The 21,279-nt window shown below is 39.8% G+C and overlaps 1 protein-coding gene across 6 annotated transcripts in view; it reads left to right on the top strand.

Moving 5' to 3' along the window:
* UNC13B (unc-13 homolog B) overlaps nucleotides 1-21,279 on the top strand; it is a 352,877-nt gene that overhangs the window by 143,577 nt on the left and 188,021 nt on the right. For 3 of the 6 annotated variants that reach the window (XM_075839917.1, XM_075839907.1, XM_075839943.1), the window contains 4 exons: nucleotides 4,077-4,112; nucleotides 7,674-7,896; nucleotides 8,014-8,067; nucleotides 10,368-10,493. In XM_075839917.1, coding sequence (XP_075696032.1) covers nucleotides 4,077-4,112; nucleotides 7,674-7,896; nucleotides 8,014-8,067; nucleotides 10,368-10,493 — 439 coding nt within the window. The remainder of the gene's footprint in view (nucleotides 1-4,076; nucleotides 4,113-7,673; nucleotides 7,897-8,013; nucleotides 8,068-10,367; nucleotides 10,494-21,279) is intronic. The other 3 variants (XM_075839926.1, XM_075839936.1, XM_075839952.1) reach the window with 3 other exon arrangements.

Genomic DNA, 21,279 nt, shown 5'->3' with positions numbered 1-21,279 from the left:
ATAATCTCGCAGCATTTTATATATGGGCCATTAATTTTCTGTGCGGACTTGTGCTCTACAAATTATCCAATGCAAACAAGCAGAGCTGCAGTGTATAGCACAGGGGAGTACAGGGCAGCAGCCTGAGCCTCTGATGAGACATGAGGTAATGCAGTCAAGCTGGAGTGACTGGTTATGGGAGTGCCTAAATAAAGTAGAGCTGCAGTGTAAAGCATGCAGAGGGACAGGGATTATTCCCATTTCAGACATTAGTTATTTCTACAGAACATGGCATTAACGTCTGAAAGGTGTGGGTCCCAGTCGTTGGGATAGCCTTCTCTCCATTCATTGTCACCTGGGATGCAGAGGCCTCCTTTTATCAGACATTTATTGCATATCCTGTTGATATCCTGTTGATATGACAAAAATGTCTAAGTTGAAAAACCCTGTCAATGTAGGAGCCATTAAACTTCCCAAATGCACCCTTCAGACCTACCTCCTCTAGGTGCTCGACAATTCGGTTATTTTTAATGATAATCCGGCATCGGACCACTTTCAACTGCCGGATTATTGGAATTTCTAGAGTGCCTAATTAATGGATTCTTAGGGTCAGTTCACACAGAGTTCTTTGACACGTTTTTTGACTCGGAAACCGCGTTGGAAAACGCACCAAAAAATGTCCGAAAATGCCTCCCAGTGATTTCAATGGGAGGCGGAGGCGTTTTTTTCCCGCGAGCGGAAAAACCATCTCGTGTGAAAAAGAAGAGACATGCCCTATCTTCGGGCGTTTACGTCTCTGACCTCCCATTGACATCGATGGTAGGCAGAGAAAGCGTATTTTTCAGCGTTTTTGCCCATGGCGCACAAATGGGCGCAAGCGAAAAACGCGTCGAAAAAATGCATCAAACGGCGTTCAGGCAGATCAAAATCCTGCGAAAAACTCTGTGTGAACATAGCCTTACTGTACAATGATTTACGTAAAACTTTTAAGAGTTTTCACTAAGTACGTCGGGTGCTCCAGAACAATAGCCGCAGCTTTTCACCGGACCTGCCCCTGGCTCTGTGAGCTCAGCGTGTACTTAAAAAGGGCATTTGAAAAGGGGGAAAATTACAGTGGCGGCATGAGGGACCTTTTACTGCCCGCCTTTCTTTACAGAAGTTTGCTGCTCCGCCATTAGTTGCCATAGCAACTGACTTAATTGTCTCAACATTTGTTTTATAAAATTCCCTACTTTAAATATTTTCTGCTAAAAAGTCTTTTTGAAATGTAGAACTATAAAAGGAAAGTCAGGCGGCGGCAGCGTTGCCAGGCACACTGCTGCCAGTGCTTATCTCCCTGTTCAATGTTAATGAATCTACGTGTTTGATCGCCGCTAGAAAAATGTTAATATATATTGCGCTCGCTTAACGTGCGCCGGGTGTTCCAGTTTCTATGGTGATTCACAAAGTTATTTCCATAGGTATTAGGGAATTGTCTCCTGATGTTTTGTTTTTTTTTCAATCCATTTTTAGTTACTGCTGGTATTTTATCACAACCAATAACTCAGGGCAGCTCTGGACACAACAGATATAAAGATCAATGGTCAGCAGTCCTTTCCTAGTCCTGTATCACGCATGAGGATGGAGGACAGAGTTTGACATTCTCTCCACTGGGAAGAGCTTATCCCTAGTGCTCAGTGTTGCCCCCTGCTGGGTAATACACTGTTAATGAGGTGCCAAAAGGAGTGGGGGAAGGGAAAGTACAACTGCTATAGGCACATCTTGTCTCAGTATCGGTTGCCTCATTAGAAAGATCAATTGTCCGCATTTACTAAGATCGGTGTAATTTATGCCAGTCTAAGTATAGGAGATGTTGGAGTGATTTGTGCCAAATTTATTGAAAGGTACAAGCCATTTAATAAAATTAGCACATTTTCATACATTTTTCTTATTAAATGTGGTCTTCACTACAGATCCTTTGAGAGCATGCCCACTTCTCCAGTCCCTTTTTCAAAAGCCTCAGGTAACGAGAAAAGATGCCAATTTTACAGACAGACTTGTCGCACATCACCGTTTGACTGTTTTTGCCACAGTTTATGCCAAAATCTGGCATAAACCGTATATAAATGTGGTCAAATTTATTTACACCAGCATTTACAAATGAAATACTGCTCCCTTTGGTCAAGAATGAAACAATTATAATACTGCCACCATGTAGACCGGACTATTACCACTATAATACTGCCCCCTATGTACAAGAATATATCTACTATAATACTGCCTCCTATGTACAAGAATATAACTACTATAATACTGTCTCCTACGTACAAGAATAGAACTACTATAATACTGCCTCCTCTGTACAAGAATATAACTACTATAATACTGCCCCCTATGTACAAGAATATAACTACTATAATACTACTCCTATGTACAAGAATATAACTACTATAATACTGCCCCTATGTACAAGAATATAACTACTATAATACGGTCTCCTATGTTCAAGAATATAACTACTATAATACTGTCTCCTACGTACAAGAATAGAACTACTATAATACTGCCTCCTCTGTACAAGAATATAACTACTATAATACTGCCCCATATGTACAAGAATATAACTTCTATAATACTGTCCCCTATGTACAAGAATATAACTACTATAATACTGCCCCTATGTACAAGAATAGAACTACTATAATACTGCCTCCTATATACAATAGAACTGCTATAATACTGCTCCTATGTACAAGAATATAACTACTATAATACTGCCACCTGTATACAAGAATATAACTACTATTATACTGCCTCCTATGTACAAGAATATAACTACTATAATACTGCCCCTATGTACAAGAATATAACTACTATAATACTGCCTCCTATGTACAAGAATATAACTACTATAATACAGCTCCCTATGTACAAGAATATAACTACTATAATAATGCTCCCTATGTACAAGAATATAACTACTATAATACTGCCTTCTATGTACAAGAATAGAACTACTATAATACTGCTCCCTATGTACAAGAATATAACTACTATAATACTACCTCCTATGTACAAGAATATAACTACTATAATACTGCCTCCTATGTACAAGAATAGAACTACTATAATACTGCCCCCTATGTACAAGAATATAACTACTATAATACTGCCCCCTACGTACAAGAATATAACTACTATAATACTGCCCCCTATGTACAAGAATATAACTACTATAATACTGCCCTCTATGTACAAGAATATAACTACTATAATACTGCTCCTATGTACAAGAATATAACTACTATAATAATGCTCCCTATGTACAAGAATATAACTACTATAATACTGCCTTCTATGTACAAGAATAGAACTACTATAATACTGCTCCCTATGTACAAGAATAGAACTACTATAATACTGCCCCCTATGTACAAGAATATAACTACTATAATACTGCCTCCTATATACAAGAATATAACTAATATAATACTGCCCCCTATGTACAAGAATATTACTACTATAATACTGCCCCCTATGTACAAGAATATAACTACTATAATACTGCCCCCTATAGGCAAGGATATGGCTCTGCATTGTTAGGTTTGTATGTGATTGGGAAATGATTAGTCCACTTCTCACATTACAGAGCGCTTTTTTTCATATTTCTCGTGACTTCTCTACAGTATGTGATGAAGTTTTGTATCTGAAAAGTTTGTCCATAATAAAATTTGTATTAACAGATGAGTTTTGAATGTTTGAGGATTGAAGGGAAAAGCCACCATAAATGTTAATGTCACAGAATCCAAACATTGAATGCTTCCTCTGTACATACAATGTTCCCGGCAGAAGCTTGTTCATTGAGACGTCAGCACTGCCGAGACATGGAGCATGTTTCTGTAACTAGAAGTCCGTATATTGATCTTGATGCATTGTATTTCTATTGCTCATTGCTGTCCATCCTGCTTGTGGCTATACCTCTCTCTGCCTTCCCATGATTCAGCAGATGTGTCCACCTGTCATCGCCCACCATGCTGACCACTCATCACAGTACAATACTCTTCTTGCCTCATGTATTCTGAAAATCTCTTTTCCCCCTTCCTTGCCGCAACTTCCAGGCAGCTGGAAATATTTCGGATGGGGAGAAAGCCAGAGTATGTACCACTTTCTTGCTGGATCTGTGTTGGCATGCTTCATAACGTGATATACAGTGTGGATATTCATGCATACGGGGCACTATGTCACCCTCCTCAATCCCACAAAGCTTTGTTAATTCCTTAGTTATACACCGTGTTATATAATGCAGAACATCTGTTGGCTATTATAGCTCCACTTTTAAACAGTATTGTTCGACATAAAGTTTTAGAGGGGTACTTCATCCTATCTTAATTTTACATCTGATTTGTTATTGAGATCAGGACTGTCATGGAGTGACTTCTGACAAGGTGCTGTACCACCTCTGCTGTCATCACAGGGTCATTCTAGCTTTGAGCTGAACAGCGGAGTTGCGTCTGGTTACTAGGGATACTTTGGAACAACCGCTGTCTATCAGGTGGCCAGTGCCTAGCAACCAGTCTGTCTCCGATTACTCAGGTCTTCAGCTCAAGACAGAATTATCACATTCCAGCAGGCATGGCAGGACCTAAAACCACGGCTTTAGTGTGTTTCAGTAAAAATAATTACATTAATAAGAACATTGAAGTGGATTTGGCACTCCTATGACACTCTACTGACTGATACAACCTTAAAGGGGTTATCCGGGGACCAAAAATTGGATTGCAATAATATATTTATGGGAAACTAAGTAACGTACTAATATACTTTAATTAAAAATTGTGTACTAAATGGTGCAGTTCAAACCTCATGAATTGTTCAGGAAGTGCTGGAGCTTTTTTAAAAGTGATGACGCTCGGACACGGCCCCACGTGACTGAGCTCTTGCTTCATGTGCTGTTCGTAAATACGACCGCAAGGGGCTGTCACATTGCCTACTGCTGGAGTCCAGAGCAGAGCATCAGTTCGCGCTTTGCTCGAGACTCAAGGACTTCTCCCGACATCCATATATGGTCAATTCAGGGGTTGCCTATCGCTATCCTATCAGTTGATGCTCTGCTCGGGGACTCCAGTACTGTTGCCGACGTTATTGTCCATATATGCACAGTGACAATGACGTGGGCAGAAGTTGTGGAGTCCCCAGGCAGAGCATCAGCTGATTCTCTGCTACGGAACTCAAGTGATGGGAAACCATTGAATTGACCAAATATGGACGTCAGGAGCAGTGCTGGAGTCACCAGCAAAGCGCTAGCAATGTGACAGCCCCTTGCGGTCATGTTCACAAACGGCACATGGAGCAAGAGCTCAGTCACGTGGCGTCGTGTCGGAGCGCCATCATTGTTAGAAAAGCTCCTTCACTTACTCAATAATTCATGAGGTTTGAACTGCACCGTTTAGTACAGAATTTTTAATTAAAGTATATTAGTAAGTTACTTAGTTTCACATAAATATATTATTGCAATGCAATTTTTGGTCCCCGGATAACCCCTTTAAAAGCTTAGCTGAGGTCCCACAATGTACTGTATTCTGTAAGACTTTGTTTTTTTAATTTGGTTAACTGGTGACCTGTAATCCAATCAGTATCTCTGTTAGTCGGCAGGTCAGTCAGCATCTGGTCCCTGGTGGTTAGTGGAACATTCATCAGTCTATTCCCTGGTGATCTAGTAGCAGTGTAATTCCTAGTGTGCATTGGGTTTTCCTTGTAATATCTATAGTCCAGCAATTAAATCCAGTGTAAATTTGTCTGGCCTGGGTAGGGTCTGCCCCCTTTAGCTAAACCCTGCCCACTTTTTTGGAAAAGTGGGCCCATTTCCCGGCATACTTTTCACATAGGAGGCTGTGACTTGAGATGTCACTAAAGCTGGACTTCGACATGAGATTGTTATTGGCGATGGGTCCACCAACCCTTATATCTGTGGTGCCTGCCTGATCGTCTTCCTACTTCTGCTGTCAAAGGTGGGGGAGGAATCGGACATGTTTAGGCCCTTTTAACACCGGCTGATGAGCTCAGCGATTATTCTGCCCAATCTTTTGTTCCTCTGGGAGTTAAGCGACATCCGTAGTGTTGAGTAGCCGTATATCTCTTTTTTACTACTGAATAGTCTGATAAGGAAGTCACTGTCAATGGGGGGAAAAAAAATAAAAATAAAAAATCACAAGTTGTGAACCCGGCCATAGAACGGTTTCCCCTTCCTTCCACCTAGGCCAGGCTCTTCTGTAATATTGTGTAGCAAGAGACGTCTCCATCAGTCATTGCCCGTCGTCTCGGTTTGTGACTTCCCTGTGGTAACAATGTCCCGTATACATTAATATCCTACTAATCACAAGGCCAAGCATGCAGCAGTATCCACCTAGCCATACTGCACTCTAGTCCTTGTGCTTGATCTTTTTTGCCTTTTTTTTATTTTTTATTTTTGTCCTGCTTATATTATACTTTTATGTTCTGTATATTCAGTATGGTGCAGTTATTTTTGCCATTCCCTGACCGCTGAATTGCCACTTTTTTTTAATTTTTAATTAATTTTGAGTTCTGTGAACTATGGCTGAGTTTCTTTCAATAATGTGTGTGATGCTCTTCTCCTGGTATTGAGCGGGTTTAATACCATTATAGAAGTAGGGATGCGCACAATGTGGTATCAGCGGTGGACTCCTCCAAAAAATGTTATCAACCCTTTTCAATACTTTGCTTCTTCAAAAGGTTTTATGAATATACAAGATTGCCGAAACATCCTGAAATTTAGTTTCATATCCTGCAATGTAGTCCGAACTCTAGATGTACATTTCTCCATAATAAAGTAAATGATTTTTTAGTAGATGGGTCCAGACCTTGTGAAGAAGCTTTATTATCCCGGGACAATCACATCTCTCATGTCGCTTGTAAAGTATGGAAATACCTCTCTGATTCCTTCAGGTCACTAAGTGAAGACTGTCTGCGCCATTGTTATCTTCAGAAATGATATTTTGTGTCCTTCAAGTTATTCGTTGTACAAAAAAGAAATATATTAACCACTGACTTTTGTTGGTCAGGTTGTTATTTTTTGGTGATGTTTTTTCTGTTTGACCATTGATCCCATTGGTCGAACACCATTGTCGTTCATTTGAACAGTGCGGATTGCAGCCTTCTATTCGCCAACGATGCCAGTTGCTGTTTATCTGGGCAGCTTTCGCAAGTAGGGATCAACAATCTCAATCTATTATTCCAAAAAGAATGCCATGTTATTCTGATGTCTGAAGATACCACTTCTCATTTAAATGACCCTACCTAAAAAATAAAAAAGCTATATTAAAATATTATCCAGCACACATGCAGAGATCTGATTGTCCATTAAAGGTCCAGCCTTGGTGGTGGAATAGATTGTCTATAATGTGGTGGTGGGTGAAGCACGTGAATTATGGTTTTCTTTTTCGAGAAGTTTACTTAAATGATCTTCAAAAAGTGTCCTTCTATGAAAGCTGGAAGTGAAGAACATTCTTGTTGTTCTTGTTCTTTTGGTACAGGGTATGGAGTTATCCCCTTTCTTATCATGGCTCTTCCCAGACAGCATGGCCATTCTAGCTAATGGTTTAGGACTTCTTTTTTTGTACCATGACATTTGCATAATGTCTTATTATGGTGGAACAGGGAAACCTTGTGTGTAGCGTGTAACCTGCCCTCTGTTTCAGCTTTCGAAGACCATGATAGTGCCGTTGACGACCGGGACAGCGACTACCGTAGCGAAACAAGCAACAGCATGCCACCTCCATATCATACAACCTCTCAGCCTAATGCCTCCATCCACCAGTTCCCTGTGCAGCCTCGACAGCAGCAGCAAGGGGGGTCTCGGGAGTCCTGTGTTGACTCTATACAGAGCTATGACCTGGACTTCCGGGAGAGGAGGACAATGAGGTAAGGTCTAATGTATTATCACTTGAAGGCTTTGTATTCCTGTAATTATTCATTTGAGTAAACCGTTGTTTTGGATCTGATATTTTCTTAAAAATAAAGAAATTATTTATGACACAGGAGCAGCCAATCCCACCGCTCCGCCCTAACAATCCAGAGGAGCGCTCCAGATATGTGAGTCGTGCATTGAGACCTTTTCTGCGCTAAATATGGTAAAAATTGTTTTGAGGTTGTGTGGAAAGAGCACGGTGTCTCATTTTAATTCTTCTGTAGGGTAAAAATATTGAAAATACATGCGAGTTGGTCGGAATAAAAATTGTGAAATGGTACAAGTCTTAAAATGAGCGCAATAAAGTTTTGATTATAGATTTGGTTATTTTTATTTTTTATTTTTTTTTCTCTAGTCGGTGAAAGTAGTTTTATATATCCACAGTTAACAAATGGGGCTGCAATACCAGACAAATCCCAAGGATAAGAGTGGTGCTGTTTTTTGAAGAAAAAAAAAGACGTACTTACTGGCCAGTCTTAATATAAAGATAGCTGGGGTAAAATATGCCTAGTTTAATTAAAGGCGCACCCCTCTTATTAAATTAGGCACATCTCTGGCTGTCCGTGTGCCTGAAAGGGTAATCTACGGCAGCTGCAAGCTGCTGTTGATTTCTGCAATAATTTCTGACGGTTTCTGCTGTAACTTACAGTTAATGTAAGTCTGGCCAGGGCAGGCCCTTCTCCTCTAGCTAAACCCTGCCTACTATTTCGGAAAGTTGGATGGGCGGTGTAAATGCATAAAAAGTCTAAATTTATTGTGCGAATTGTGACTTTTTTGATGCATTCATGAATTTTTTTATAAATCCCCCCCCCCCCCACTGATTTTTATTTTTGGGAGAACCTGCTAACATTCTTGATGTAATTGGAAACTGGAGTATTATAGAAGACTTTTTTTTTTTCATTTTCTCTGTCCATGCCTTTTGAGTGGGTGGGTTCTTCCTACTATAACGATAGTGCTGTGCTCAGCACTTTACGCTAGTCATATTTATTCTCATTTACAAATCGACTCCAAGCGCATAATCATTATAGGCTAGGTGAAGTTTAAGATACCAACTTCCCCCCCATATTTTACCATATAGACTGCTCCATAACTATTAGAACCATACCGAAAGTATAGAGCTCATAGTCAGAATATATATAAGAATATAGAAACTTTATTACAGAAAATATATAACATACATTTAAAAACATCTAGAATGAAGACTCTAGTACAAACACTGCGATATTATAGAGCTCATCAACGAAAATGCTATGTGAAAAATATAATGGGTAAATGTACAGACTGCACTGGCTACCCACAGAGACCATTTGAAATTTCTCAACCACTATGGGTTCCAATCTAATGCTCCCCAGTGTCCTCACATATCCCTATACATTCAAGACTAGTTAAGGTAGGGGGAGGCAGAGGGAAAATTCAATATCTATAGTAAGTAGTCACACATGCAGTCTTACCCATTATGACCAAGGAAGGTGTTACAAGTCCGTGTTGGCTCACCCACAGAGACCCCAACGCGCGTTTCGCTGTTTAGATGCTTCCACAGGGGGTACGTCTCTGCATGTGTGACTACTTACTATAGATATTGACTGTTCCCTCTGCCTCCCCCTACCTTAACTAGTCTTGAACGTATAGGGATATGTGAGGACACTGGGGTGCATTAGATTGGAACCCATAGTGGTTGAGAAATTTCAAATGGTCTCTGTGGGTAGCCAGTGCAGTCTGTACATTTACCCATTATATTTTTCACATAGCATTTTCCTTGTTGAGCTCTATAACCGCAGTGTTTGTACTAGAGTCTTGATCGTAGATGTTTTTAAATGTATGTTATATATTTTCTGTAATAAAGTTTCTATATTCTTATATATATTCTGACTATGAGCTCTATTCTTTCGGTATGGTTCTAATATTTATTCTCATTGTTGTCGTATGATGAGAGAGGTGAGGAAGAGCAGAAAAGAGCAGAAAAGAGAGAAACTGCAGCTGTATCTCCCTCCTCTCCCTCCTCCCTGTCTTTTATTTACTGTATTACTTTAGATTGATTTGTTGGTGAACATTTACGGAGAGCCTGCAGTCAGGGAAAGGGGAACTGCAGGCTTCTGAAATGTGAGGAAGATGCCACTTTACCCTAATACGATATCCGATATATTACAAGGTTTCCTGTTTTCACTTGTACTACTGATTTATGGAAAAAAATAAAGGCAGGTACAGTTTTAATTGAAATGTGATTTTAAAGAGAAAGCGGCTGATCACTTATTTTCCTTCACATGTTTATAACCTCATTCTGTCTTTTATTAATGTTTGTTACTATTATTCGTGCCTTCTTGGCTTCAGGGATTTTGTCCATTCTCATGCCTCTCTCTTTGCAGTGCTTATTATGTTTCTCTTCCTCTGCTGGTTTCCTACTTTTTTCTTTTCTCTCCTTTTCAAGGCGGTATGATAGCATAGATTCTAGTGCAAATGGACGTCACGATCTAGGGTCTGCATCAGAATCTAGTCAGCTGACGAGCCGCCATTGTTCCTTAGAAAGCAGGCATTCTCTAGATCTGTCTGATAGGTGGGTCATCCTTCTCTATGTCCCATGCTGTGCCCTTCGCTTGTACTGTGGCTGTGAACAGTCTCGTGGTAGCTGCTTGTCTTAAATGTGAGCGTAGTCTATGGATTTTATTTATTTGTAACATCAGAGGCTTCGTCACATGTCACACACTTTTGATGATAAAATGTAAGGTTTCTGTAACCGCTTTGAGTCTCTCCAAAGGTAATTATTTTTTTGTGGCAGATAGTTGTAAAACATCAATTGCCTCTTTTAGCTTAAGCTTCAGCAAATACTTTAAAGGTTTTTGGGTTTTTTTACTGCAAAAATTTGCTTGATTTAAACACAGCCGTGAAAAAACATTGAATATACATATAATTCATATTTGGTGGCGGTCCCACACTACTGAATACAATGGACCCATACTACTGAAGGTTTGGCTACCAATCATTTGCTTCCTGCATAAGGAAATCTAGCCATGCAGTTGTGAAACTATGGTAATTACATTATTATTATTAATGGATGCATAAGACGTATGTCTGAACATCTATGTAGCTAAACATCTAGGCAAAAACCACACTCTTTGTGGTTTCTAAATGAGCTTATTTTAGGTTTTTAATAGTTCATTAGTTTATCTCTTGAACATGTGTATGTGATCCTTATGTAACCCACTAAAATCATGTCTTCAACCGTGTTCAAGTGACCATATTTATGACCATTGTTGCATTTTGGACTTAAAAGAAAAATTAAAAATAAGTATATAGAACAGACTAAATATGATAATTGTTATTAGTATTTACATGCACTATGTTGAGTCTGTTGTAATTTGAACAGTTGGCACAACTGTTTGGACAAAGTTTTTATATCTTTCATTCTGTTTCTTTTTTTTTTGTCCGTCCCCCTTCTTTTTTTTTTTTTCCTCCCACTCTTCTCCATTTAATCTCTATACACGTAGTAGAAATCCCTCTGTAGTTAAAGGTAAAGTTAGGATCATTCCTGTTGAGACGGGTTCTATGGAAAAAAATTGGGAAGACGAGTGTGAAACATTAGGCAAGCGGCTTATTGAAGATTTTTTAAAAGAAAGTCAGAAGAACTGGCAGGAAACAAACCTTTCAAAGAAAAACATGGATATTGAAATGACTGGAGGAGTAGAAAAGTTGACGTCTGTTCAAGACCTTCAGAAATCTGGCTTTACTCAATACCCAGAGGAATATAATACGATGGATAGGCGAAAACTGAAAAAGAGTTCTCGGATAAAAAACAGAGCGGGTAATGGCTTATGTTCAGAAACTTTTCAATCCAAAAAAGAGATTTTATGGTCTGATGTACCTTTTGACTCTAACAACGAACCTGTTATATCTTTCTATCCAATATTACGACCTTATAAAAATGGTTTGCTGGTAAAGAGTGGGCAAAGAGACCATGAAGCGTGCAAGCCCAGTAGAGATGTAGTACACATAAAAGTATGTCAAGATCCCGTAGAACAGAATCAAGCCATTCTTGGTCACAGTTCTTCCCTGGATACTCTGGAGGAGTATGACAGTAGTGCTTCTGACAGTCAACCATGTTCACCAGTTTCAGATGATGATTTGGAAGATCTAGCAGCGATGTCACAGTCTTGGGCTGGCCCCAGTCTGTTTTATGCCAATAATGTTGCTTTGAGTCCTATAAATTCAATTGGTAATCTAAAACCTCTCCATTACAAAAACTCTTCCAGAGATCTATCCAGTAAATATAGCTACCCCAACTTTAAGCTGTCCCCAGTTGAAGAACCAACTGAAGAATATGTAGATACAATGGATGAGTTACAATGTTTAGTTGAGTCTGTTTCGGAATATCTGGCTGAAAAGGAAGAAGAAATTAACAAATTCCAATTCCACGCTTTACCGGTTAGCAAGTCAACAAGTTGCACTGTAGCATGCAAACCTACTTCAACTGATAAAATGGACAATTTGGGCAAACCCACGTCAACTGATAAAATAGACAATTTGGGCAAACCCACTCTAACTGATAAAATGGACAGTTTGGCCAACAATGTAGATAAACCAAATGTAAGTTGTAACGATAAGTCAGAGTCTGTTCCGGATTTATCTGGTATAAAAACAACGGTCAACTCCTTGTTTAGCTCATTTACACTGAAGGTCGGCTCAGGAGCAAAACAAATTACTGCATCAGTGGAGAAAATAGTTTCTTCAGGTCCTGCGAAACCAGAGCATCCCATTCCTGGTGGGATATCAAAAATATTTTCCAGTAAGTTTACGTTTGGAGGTAATTTCTCAAATGCCAAATGTAGTAATGGAGAGAAAATAAATTCTGAGACTGGACAGAAATCCAGTATTGCACCTGGTACAGGTCCCCATCAACACGAACCTAACAAAATTCAAGAGCTCATCCACCACCCATCTACAGTACCTGACCGTTCATCTCCTCTAAGTAATAATCTTCCCAGCAACCCCCAACTGAGTAACATTGTTAGTTCATATGATTCTGGAGCTCCTTTAAGAGTTTTTAAACCAGAGTGTGCACCAGAACACACACAGGTTGAAGTTTGTCAATCAACGGAAAATGAAGATGTCTCTTCCAAGAGATCTACCAAAAAATTAAGTTTGCGTGAGCTGAATCCAGAAGCAAGTAGGGAATCCCTGGATACTGTAAATAAACTCCATCCAGAACAAACACCCAGCACACCTTTAACACATGAAAATTTTGACTGTAGCTTGCCAAAATCCACATGTTACACCAAGGATGTTACCCATGGCATTGACCCAAACAGAACTGAGGACTTCTCGAAGTCTAATGTAGAATTCTTACACCCCTTGAAAAAGTCTTTCAGTCAATTTTTCACCCAAACTTCTAACAATATGGAAAAAAATACAAGCAACATGGAAAGTTCACGAGGATTTAAATCAGAAACAGACCTTCAGGACAGTGATTCTTTTGGAATAAGCAAAATCAAAATCCCTTTTTTCAATTCTTTTAGTTTGACCGGCAGGAAGGAAACTGAGAAAATAGGTGAGGTCTCTTCTTTACCCAAGTTGCCATCTGCTGACAATGTATCCTCTACTGAGAAAGACAGTGATAAAGGCGTGACTGAATCAAAGCCGCTATATAAGGAAAACTGGACAAAAGAAATAAGACCAAGTTCATTTGCATCTATTGAAAGAGCTGAAATGAAAAGTCATCAACCTATATTAAAAATGGACAGTTCAGAAATATCGGAGTCTCGGAAGGTAAGATGTGAGGCTGCAGACTTCTCGTACAGTCAAACTAAAGAGAATGTTCAAGAGCAAAACTGTTCAGAACATAACCTAACTTGCAGCCAGAAGTCTTCTGAAAGGGATGTACCAAAACCCAAACAAATTCTAGAAAAAGAATCCTCCAAAGGATTTATATCCAGACTGTTGACATTTTCATCCAATGAAACTGGTCCTCAAGAAAACCTTGTCAAAGAGATCAAAAGTTGTGAAGATAAAAAATCAACAGGTTTTCTTTCAGGGTTGTTTAGGTTTGCATCATATGAAAATGTATCTAGTGGCAAAGAAAGCTGTACAAATGTTTTGCCTAACACACAAAAAGAGACTAAGGGTAATATGAATGACCATTCTAGTGGTCTAATACAGAGGGAGGATTCCGGTATGTTTAGCGAGCTCAATAATAGAAAACGTGTGCAAAAAGAAAACAAAATAGTTTTAAAACAATCAGATAAAGTTTCTTGCTGTGATAAACAACAAAAACATCAAGAATCTGAAGAAAGACCTCTGTGTCATCTCGAAAGCTGCTCAAGGGATGTTTCTGTCCAGTTCGATTCAGAAATTGAAGACTCTGGTTTGTGTTGGATGGATGATTTTGAAAGTGGCTTCTATCCCGGTGAAAATAGTTCAGGTCGGCCAACCATGTGTGAAGGCTTGGACGATAGTAAAAGCCATTCTAGTTACGAGTGGGACTATGATGTTACGGATTGGAGTATAGATGCCAGAAAGTCTCCTGATTGTCATGTCGAGGAAAACCTTCTATCTAGTGATATGGTAGCAGTAACTGATTTAACTGGTACAGTAATGAACTTATGCAAGAAGGATGAGAATGCTAATATGGATTGGGTATCCTTTTCACAGTTAGAAGAGGGATATATGTACACACAGGATTTTCAGCTTGGCAATGAGTTTAATAACCAGAGCATTGACCTTGTTTCAATACAAACGGATGTTTATAGCTTATATGAAGGAACTCCCCTAGATTTGAGTTTTTCTTCTCAATATGACCACTCCCTTTGGAGCTTGATTGATTATGGCTCTTTAATTCCAAGTGGAAACTCATTGTTTTCTCCTGACAATGAGTACTTAGAATGGTTGGCCTTGCTAGAATTTGGGTTATGGTGGCAATCTGAAGAGGGAGATTGTGGTTACTATATGTACAGTGATGGTATTTATGTGTACTCTCTTTTAACGGACCCTACTGGGGAGTATGTCTATGTCTGTACACCAGACACAGAACCATACTTTGACTATGAAGATTATTTAGAAACTAGTTATAATCTGTCAGATGAGGCTGTGATCTTGTGTGGATTCAAGGTACCTTTAAACAATAGAGAGCTTCCCTGGTTTGCTGTAGATGATCAAATCGATAACCATGCCCTAAATAGCCCCCTTGACTTAGCGTTAAATAGAAATGACCATTTGATGAACTTGGAGACCTTTTCTCACATGTTTGAAGAATCTGTCTACTCCCAACGAGACCAGCCTCTCGATTTCTCAACTTGCAAGCTTCAAAAACTAAAAGTAGACCTTCGGCCAGAAGGTGAAAATTTCTTCTCAGATAATTATTCTCTTGATCTAACCAAATGTCCCCGATGGCACACAAAAGTAGATGTTGATTTGGCACAAGCAAAGCATCCCCCCAAACAGATTTATAATCAAAATGTTACTGGAACCTCCAAATTAGCTTCTCTCACGGACCTCAATACTGAACCTTTGTCAAAAAGCGAATCACAGTCCACTGAAAAAAGTGACGTTAAAAAGATTTTATTCAGTCCAGTATCCTCTTTAATCTCCTCGCTTGGTGGTTTACTGAGTAAAACTGAAAACCCTAATCGTTGTTCTGCTGCTGGTGAAGAACATTCAAAGACCGTGAGTGATCTTACTAGTAAGGGAGCAGTACAAGCTCATCAAGATGCCACTGCTAGTGAGAGATATGTAAACCCGAGGTATGATGATCTTTTGGATAATGCAAAGATGACCAACAAAGTAAAAAAACATTTTGTGCACGGAACTCTAGAAGATCTGAATACAAACACCCATGAATATGCTCAAAAACTGACCAAAGAACAAGAAAAAACCGACAATTCTCCTCCAAGACAGACTCTTCAGGCAATAGATAGGATCAACAAGTCAAACCAACAGAGTGCAGAACATACGGATCATGCCCCCCCACAAAGCGAGCCAGAAAAAACTCTCTTAAAGAGTGCCCTAGAAATCTTTAACATCAGTGATAACAGCTCTGACAAAACCAGTAGTAATAAAAATGCTACTTCTGGCTTCTTGAACTTTTTCAGGACCCAGATTGAGTCTGTAACAAGCCCAACTCTGGCACAGACAGATTTGCTAAATAATTCAGTGCCTTTGGAAGAAAACACAAAAAGTATTAAAACATCAGAAATGGCTCCTGATCAGAAGGAATCCTTAGGAATTTCATCTATATTTGGGTCTCTGAGTGATCTCTTTAAAACAGAGTCTGTGTCTTCTAAGCAGCCCTGTGATGTCACACCGACATCAAATGAGAAAAGCACATGTGATAAGAAATCCTTAGGATTAAACCGAGATGATCTGAAAATTGGTGCTGTTCAAACGCCAAGAAATAAACTGCTAAAGAAACAAGAGACTATTCAAGACACTGATCTGAGAACCTCCTTGCCGTCTACACATGACGTACCTGTAAGTAGTACAGTACAAAGAGAACATCAAGAAAAAGGACCTATTGCTGCTTCTTCCTCAAACAAACGTTATATGCCTGCTATTCCTCCACAACAACCTGCAAAACCACAATTTGGGTTTAAGGAACAGTCTGCAAAAATATCTGGAGAAAATTGTCTTCAAGACCGTAAACCAGAGCAGCAAACTAGTACACAAATAGGGGACAGTCTATCACAAACAGCCAGTAGTATTTTTAATTTTTTTAGTAAATCTGTCAAATCTGATCCTACCCCTACGGAAGTACCAAAAACTCAAACCAGAGAGTCGGAGCCACAAACTCTATTTAAGATGCCTACGTTTTTCACTTCAAGTAAGCCCAGTGTTAGTGAAAAACCGTCTCCCAGTACCAATAACTTTTCTAGTCTGTTTGGCTTTTCTTTGTTTGAGGAGACAAAGACGCCTGATCCTGATGTGTCAAAAACAACTAGAGGGGATGGCATTATAAATTCTGCACAAAAACAGAAGACTATTCCAGATTATAAACAGTCCCTCCTGAACAAGGAAAGTAATGAAGATACAGCTGTGCTAGAACAGTTTGAAGATAAACTAGAACAAACATGTATTCGTGAAGACACTCCATTAACCGAACCATCGCTTCGTGTAGATAGTCCACTGATGGAGCCCTATGTGTTCGATGAAGGTCCACCACCAGATGAACCATATATTTTTAACGATAGTCCAGACCCTGAATCTTGGGAACAAGATGATAATTTATTGACCGAAGATTATGAAGTTCATAGCACTCCTGACCTAGAGGAGTTCCAGATTCCAGAGCAAGAGCAGTGTGAGTATGAAGGTAGTGAGTTGGCGGGGCATAGTCCGTATGATAGTGATTCAGGAAGTGAACCATTTGACTATCTTCCTGAAAATGTTAGTCTAGTAAATAGTGTTGACCATGCTGACAGCACCGTTAGTTTAACAGAACCTTTTATTGTAACAGAACCTTTTATTGAAAGTATACCCCCAGTTTCAGAAATGTTTCCCACGGTTAGCATGAATGATGAAGTGTTTGCTGCTGTTGCCGAAATTTCAGATTCTAGTTCTGTCCTCGGTGAGCAAGAATCCTATTTTATTGGAGCTCCAAGCAGCTTTGAGTTAGATAAGGAAATCCTGTTAGAATCCCAAGACGATGCATATGAATGTGAGACTAGTTCCAGTGACTTACATTTGCAGAAGGATGAACAAGCTACAAAGGAATATGGATTTGTACAGAGTAACCTGAGTTTTTCACAACCAGCAAAAGAAGATGATGCACCTGTTTTAAAATCTTTAGATCATTCATCCTCCACAAATACATCTAAGGAGACTGAGCAGGACAAATCTGTGTTTGACTCGTCAGTTGAAATGTTCTCTAGCTTCATGTCGAAAATCAATGTGTTTTCTCCAACATCCAGTGAGCCCCAAAAAAATACATCCAATTTCTCCTTTACCCCTCAGTCTTCATCATCTTCAATGCCGAAGAAAAGCTCATTATTCGGCTTCTCCTCTTCTCCTCAGACAAGTACATTTTCCAATGACTTCTTTGGTATTTTTAAATCTTCTAGTGAAGTAACCAATAAACCACCTGAAGCAATGGTGCCCACAAATAGAAGTGGCAGTCAGTCTAAACCGCCAGTTCTGGCAAACAGCAATCTAATAAAACAAACTGGATTTGATAAAGGGCAAGCTCACAGATCTAATATGCTTGCAAATGAAATTGCCACGACAGAGCGAGAGTCTCTCTTGAAAGTTGAGACTCATGATGTGCCCAAAGGTTTTCTCAGTGGTGACTTCATCCAAGCTCATGACATCATAACTTTGAAGGATGGTGAAGCTAATGTGGGACATTTAGAGAATGCTCCCAATAAAGGGGAAACCGCTCATCCCACTGATTCATCCTTAAACATGCTTAAGTCCTCTGATGAGGCTTTTCACAGCAATACGATGGATTGCCCTTCAGAATTAGGTCTCGTTGTGGCTGACTCCTCTATACCTTTGCCAGAGGAGCATAATAGGAGTCCTCCTGGGTCACTAATTAAGCAGCCATCCATTCCAAGGTCCTCTTCCTCCAATAAAGGATTGACTTCTACGATGACTCTTTTAGTTGAAACCACTCAAGAACCAAAAATATATAGTCATTACAACAGCCAGTCTCCCGTGTTTGGGAAAATGGAATGGTCATTGACTTGGAAGGTGGATTCCGAGAGAGATCCTCCTAGAGGTGACTTGTCAAAATTGCCTGTACTCCTGAAAACCAACGCAGATAACCTATCTTTAAGTGAAAGTGAGAACACTGCTACAAATTCTGATCAAACCTCAAAAGTAAATGGAGATGCAGTAATTTCTGGGCAACACCGATTAGAAGCCAAAGACACATTGGATGTGTGTTCTCTCCACTCTGAATCCTCTAGCATTCTAGAACCTCAAGCCAAAGACCATATGATTGACCGGAGTCCAAGTCCCTCGCCTTGTCTGGATATTACAATAGGAAGTCCGGAAATTATGTCTACAAGCTCTTTGGGTGATCAAGATCAGTCTGAGCCAAAGACCAATGATCTTACATCAAGCCCTAGAGTCAGCACTGCCCCTTATACCAAGGGAGTGAGAACAAAACTCAATGGAAGGGAACCAAGGCCAGTTATCTGGGCATAATAAATGGTGTCCATTATGCAGCCATTTATAATGCACCTTAGAATTCTTGCTGTGTTGCTTGTTCTAACGTAGTGAAGTCACCCGCTATTAACGTTTCCAACATTAGTGTTAGATTGAGTATGTACTCTAGTTTGTATGTTTAAATCGTGAATATGGCAATCCCACCCCACAGTCTGCTATAGTAAACCTTTTTGCTTGTTTTGTTTACCTATTATACCACAAACACCCAATTTACCTGACCACCAATCATTTTATCCATGAAGAACTTAAGTGGGTGAAAATCATGGGTGGTCAAGGTCCTAGCCCAGGGACACTCCTAATGACCCATGTAGGAGGACCTTCTCTGAGCTCCATTACTAATTGATAGGACCTTTTTAAAAAATCTTTCCTATTCTACCATGGAAGTACAAAGTGCCCTTGTCTAGGAGCCTTTCCTTGTATTTTAGTGATGTATATTTATTGAAGCTTCGATGTCTGTGCTTGTCTTGCATATATATCCAGATCTTTAGTGAAGAGGGTGTTAGGAAAGTGGTTGTCACTGTTAAAACCAATGAAGGAAAAAATTACAGTAACTGCTCAATCGATCACATCAGTGTTGAATGTACTTTTGTGAAACACAATTTTTTGCAAATCCTTTCCTTCAACATGCAAACAGTGCTACCATGCAGTGGTCTCCAACTTGTCAATCTCCAGCTGTTGCGAAACTACAACACCCAGCATGCCTAGCGAGCCTGCAGTTGTCTGGAAATGCTGCGGGTGTGGTTTTGCAACAGCTGGATAACCATAGGTTCAGCACCACTGATTGATGTAGAGAGATCTTGAAAGACCCTATGGGAGCTGCCTTACCTCAATGGGCGACAAGGTCCGCAAAAACTGACCAATATAGGACATGCCGTGAGTTTCACTCAACGGACACTAACTGCGTGAAAACTCACACACGTCTAAATAGCCCCTTTACAATGAATGTCAGTTATTTCAACGGACATCACACGGACGAGTATTACGCTCGTCTGAATGAGCCCTTAGGCTGCCCCGAAATGTTGCATTTTAGTAGATCTCTAAATGATTGAGACCTCCTGAAGGAGCACAGTTTGCTATGTTATTTCATTTTCTTGGTGCCCTCTTTAGTATTATGCTTTTCGTACTAGTAAACTGTATAACGTTTGGTCTGATACTTCAAACCATTTTTCTGTAAAGGGTGTATGGTAAAATATGCAGAACACTGGATGCAGGAGTCTTTGGACTGGATTAGAAAACCCTCAATGTATGACTTTTGCAGGGCGAGGAGCTAGAATCGCTCATGTGTATGTGACTTGGAATTTTCGAAGCTGGCAGATCTCATGTTTTGAGTCCATATATGTTTCTGTGCAGTGCGAAAAACCTATAAAAATGTAATCAAAATACATGTTGTGTTACTGAAGTCCAACATTTACATAGCAGTCTCCATGTTGTGGGACCTAAGGAGAGAGGGCACCCTACTCAGGTTGGCCCCATCCCATGTCATATGCTGGGTTTCCTCTGTCCATAAGCAGCACATCTTTATCAAATAAGGGGGAAGCCGTCTCAAGGATCATTATCCGATTCAATGGATGGAAGGGGGAATGATGTACAAGTGGCAGCCTTATGGGACACTAACTCTCGTGATCGGTGGGGGTCTCAGCAGTCAAACCTTTTTTCACCTATTTTGTGGATAGGTGATAAATTATATTTATGGTAAAATCCCTTTTTAACTAGACATTCTTACCCATGGCTTGCCTATGTGTATATGTTTAAGTTGGATGACCCTCACGTCTTACATACTATGTGGCCCTGTTCAAACAGCGATTTTGCCCCGAAAACTGCGTCAAAAAATGTCCGATATTGCCTCCCATTGATTTCAATGGGAGATGGAGGAGTTTTGCTGGAAAAAGAAGCGACTTCCCCTGTCTTGAGGCGTTTTCCACCTCAAAAACCGCATTGAAATCAATAGGTGACGGGGAAAAAAAGTGCGAACGGTCGTAGCGGTTTTTGACAATTTTTTTTATTTTTTTTTATGGGCTTTATGCCAAACAACCACTCACGGGTTTTTTCCTTTGCTTGTTGAAGAAAGAGAGGCAAATAAACGCGGCCAAAACCGCCTGTGGTGCGAAACCACTTAAAAACGGGAACGGATTTTTCCAGGCAGAATTTTCTGCCTGCAAAAAAACTCTGTGTGAACAGGGCCTATGACTGCA

The sequence above is a fragment of the Rhinoderma darwinii genome, chromosome 1 (genome assembly GCF_050947455.1).
Source record: "Rhinoderma darwinii isolate aRhiDar2 chromosome 1, aRhiDar2.hap1, whole genome shotgun sequence".
Taxonomy (NCBI): Eukaryota; Metazoa; Chordata; class Amphibia; order Anura; family Rhinodermatidae; genus Rhinoderma; species Rhinoderma darwinii.
Note: the sequence above shows the minus strand (reverse complement) of the source record. Positions and strands in the feature narration are given on the sequence as shown.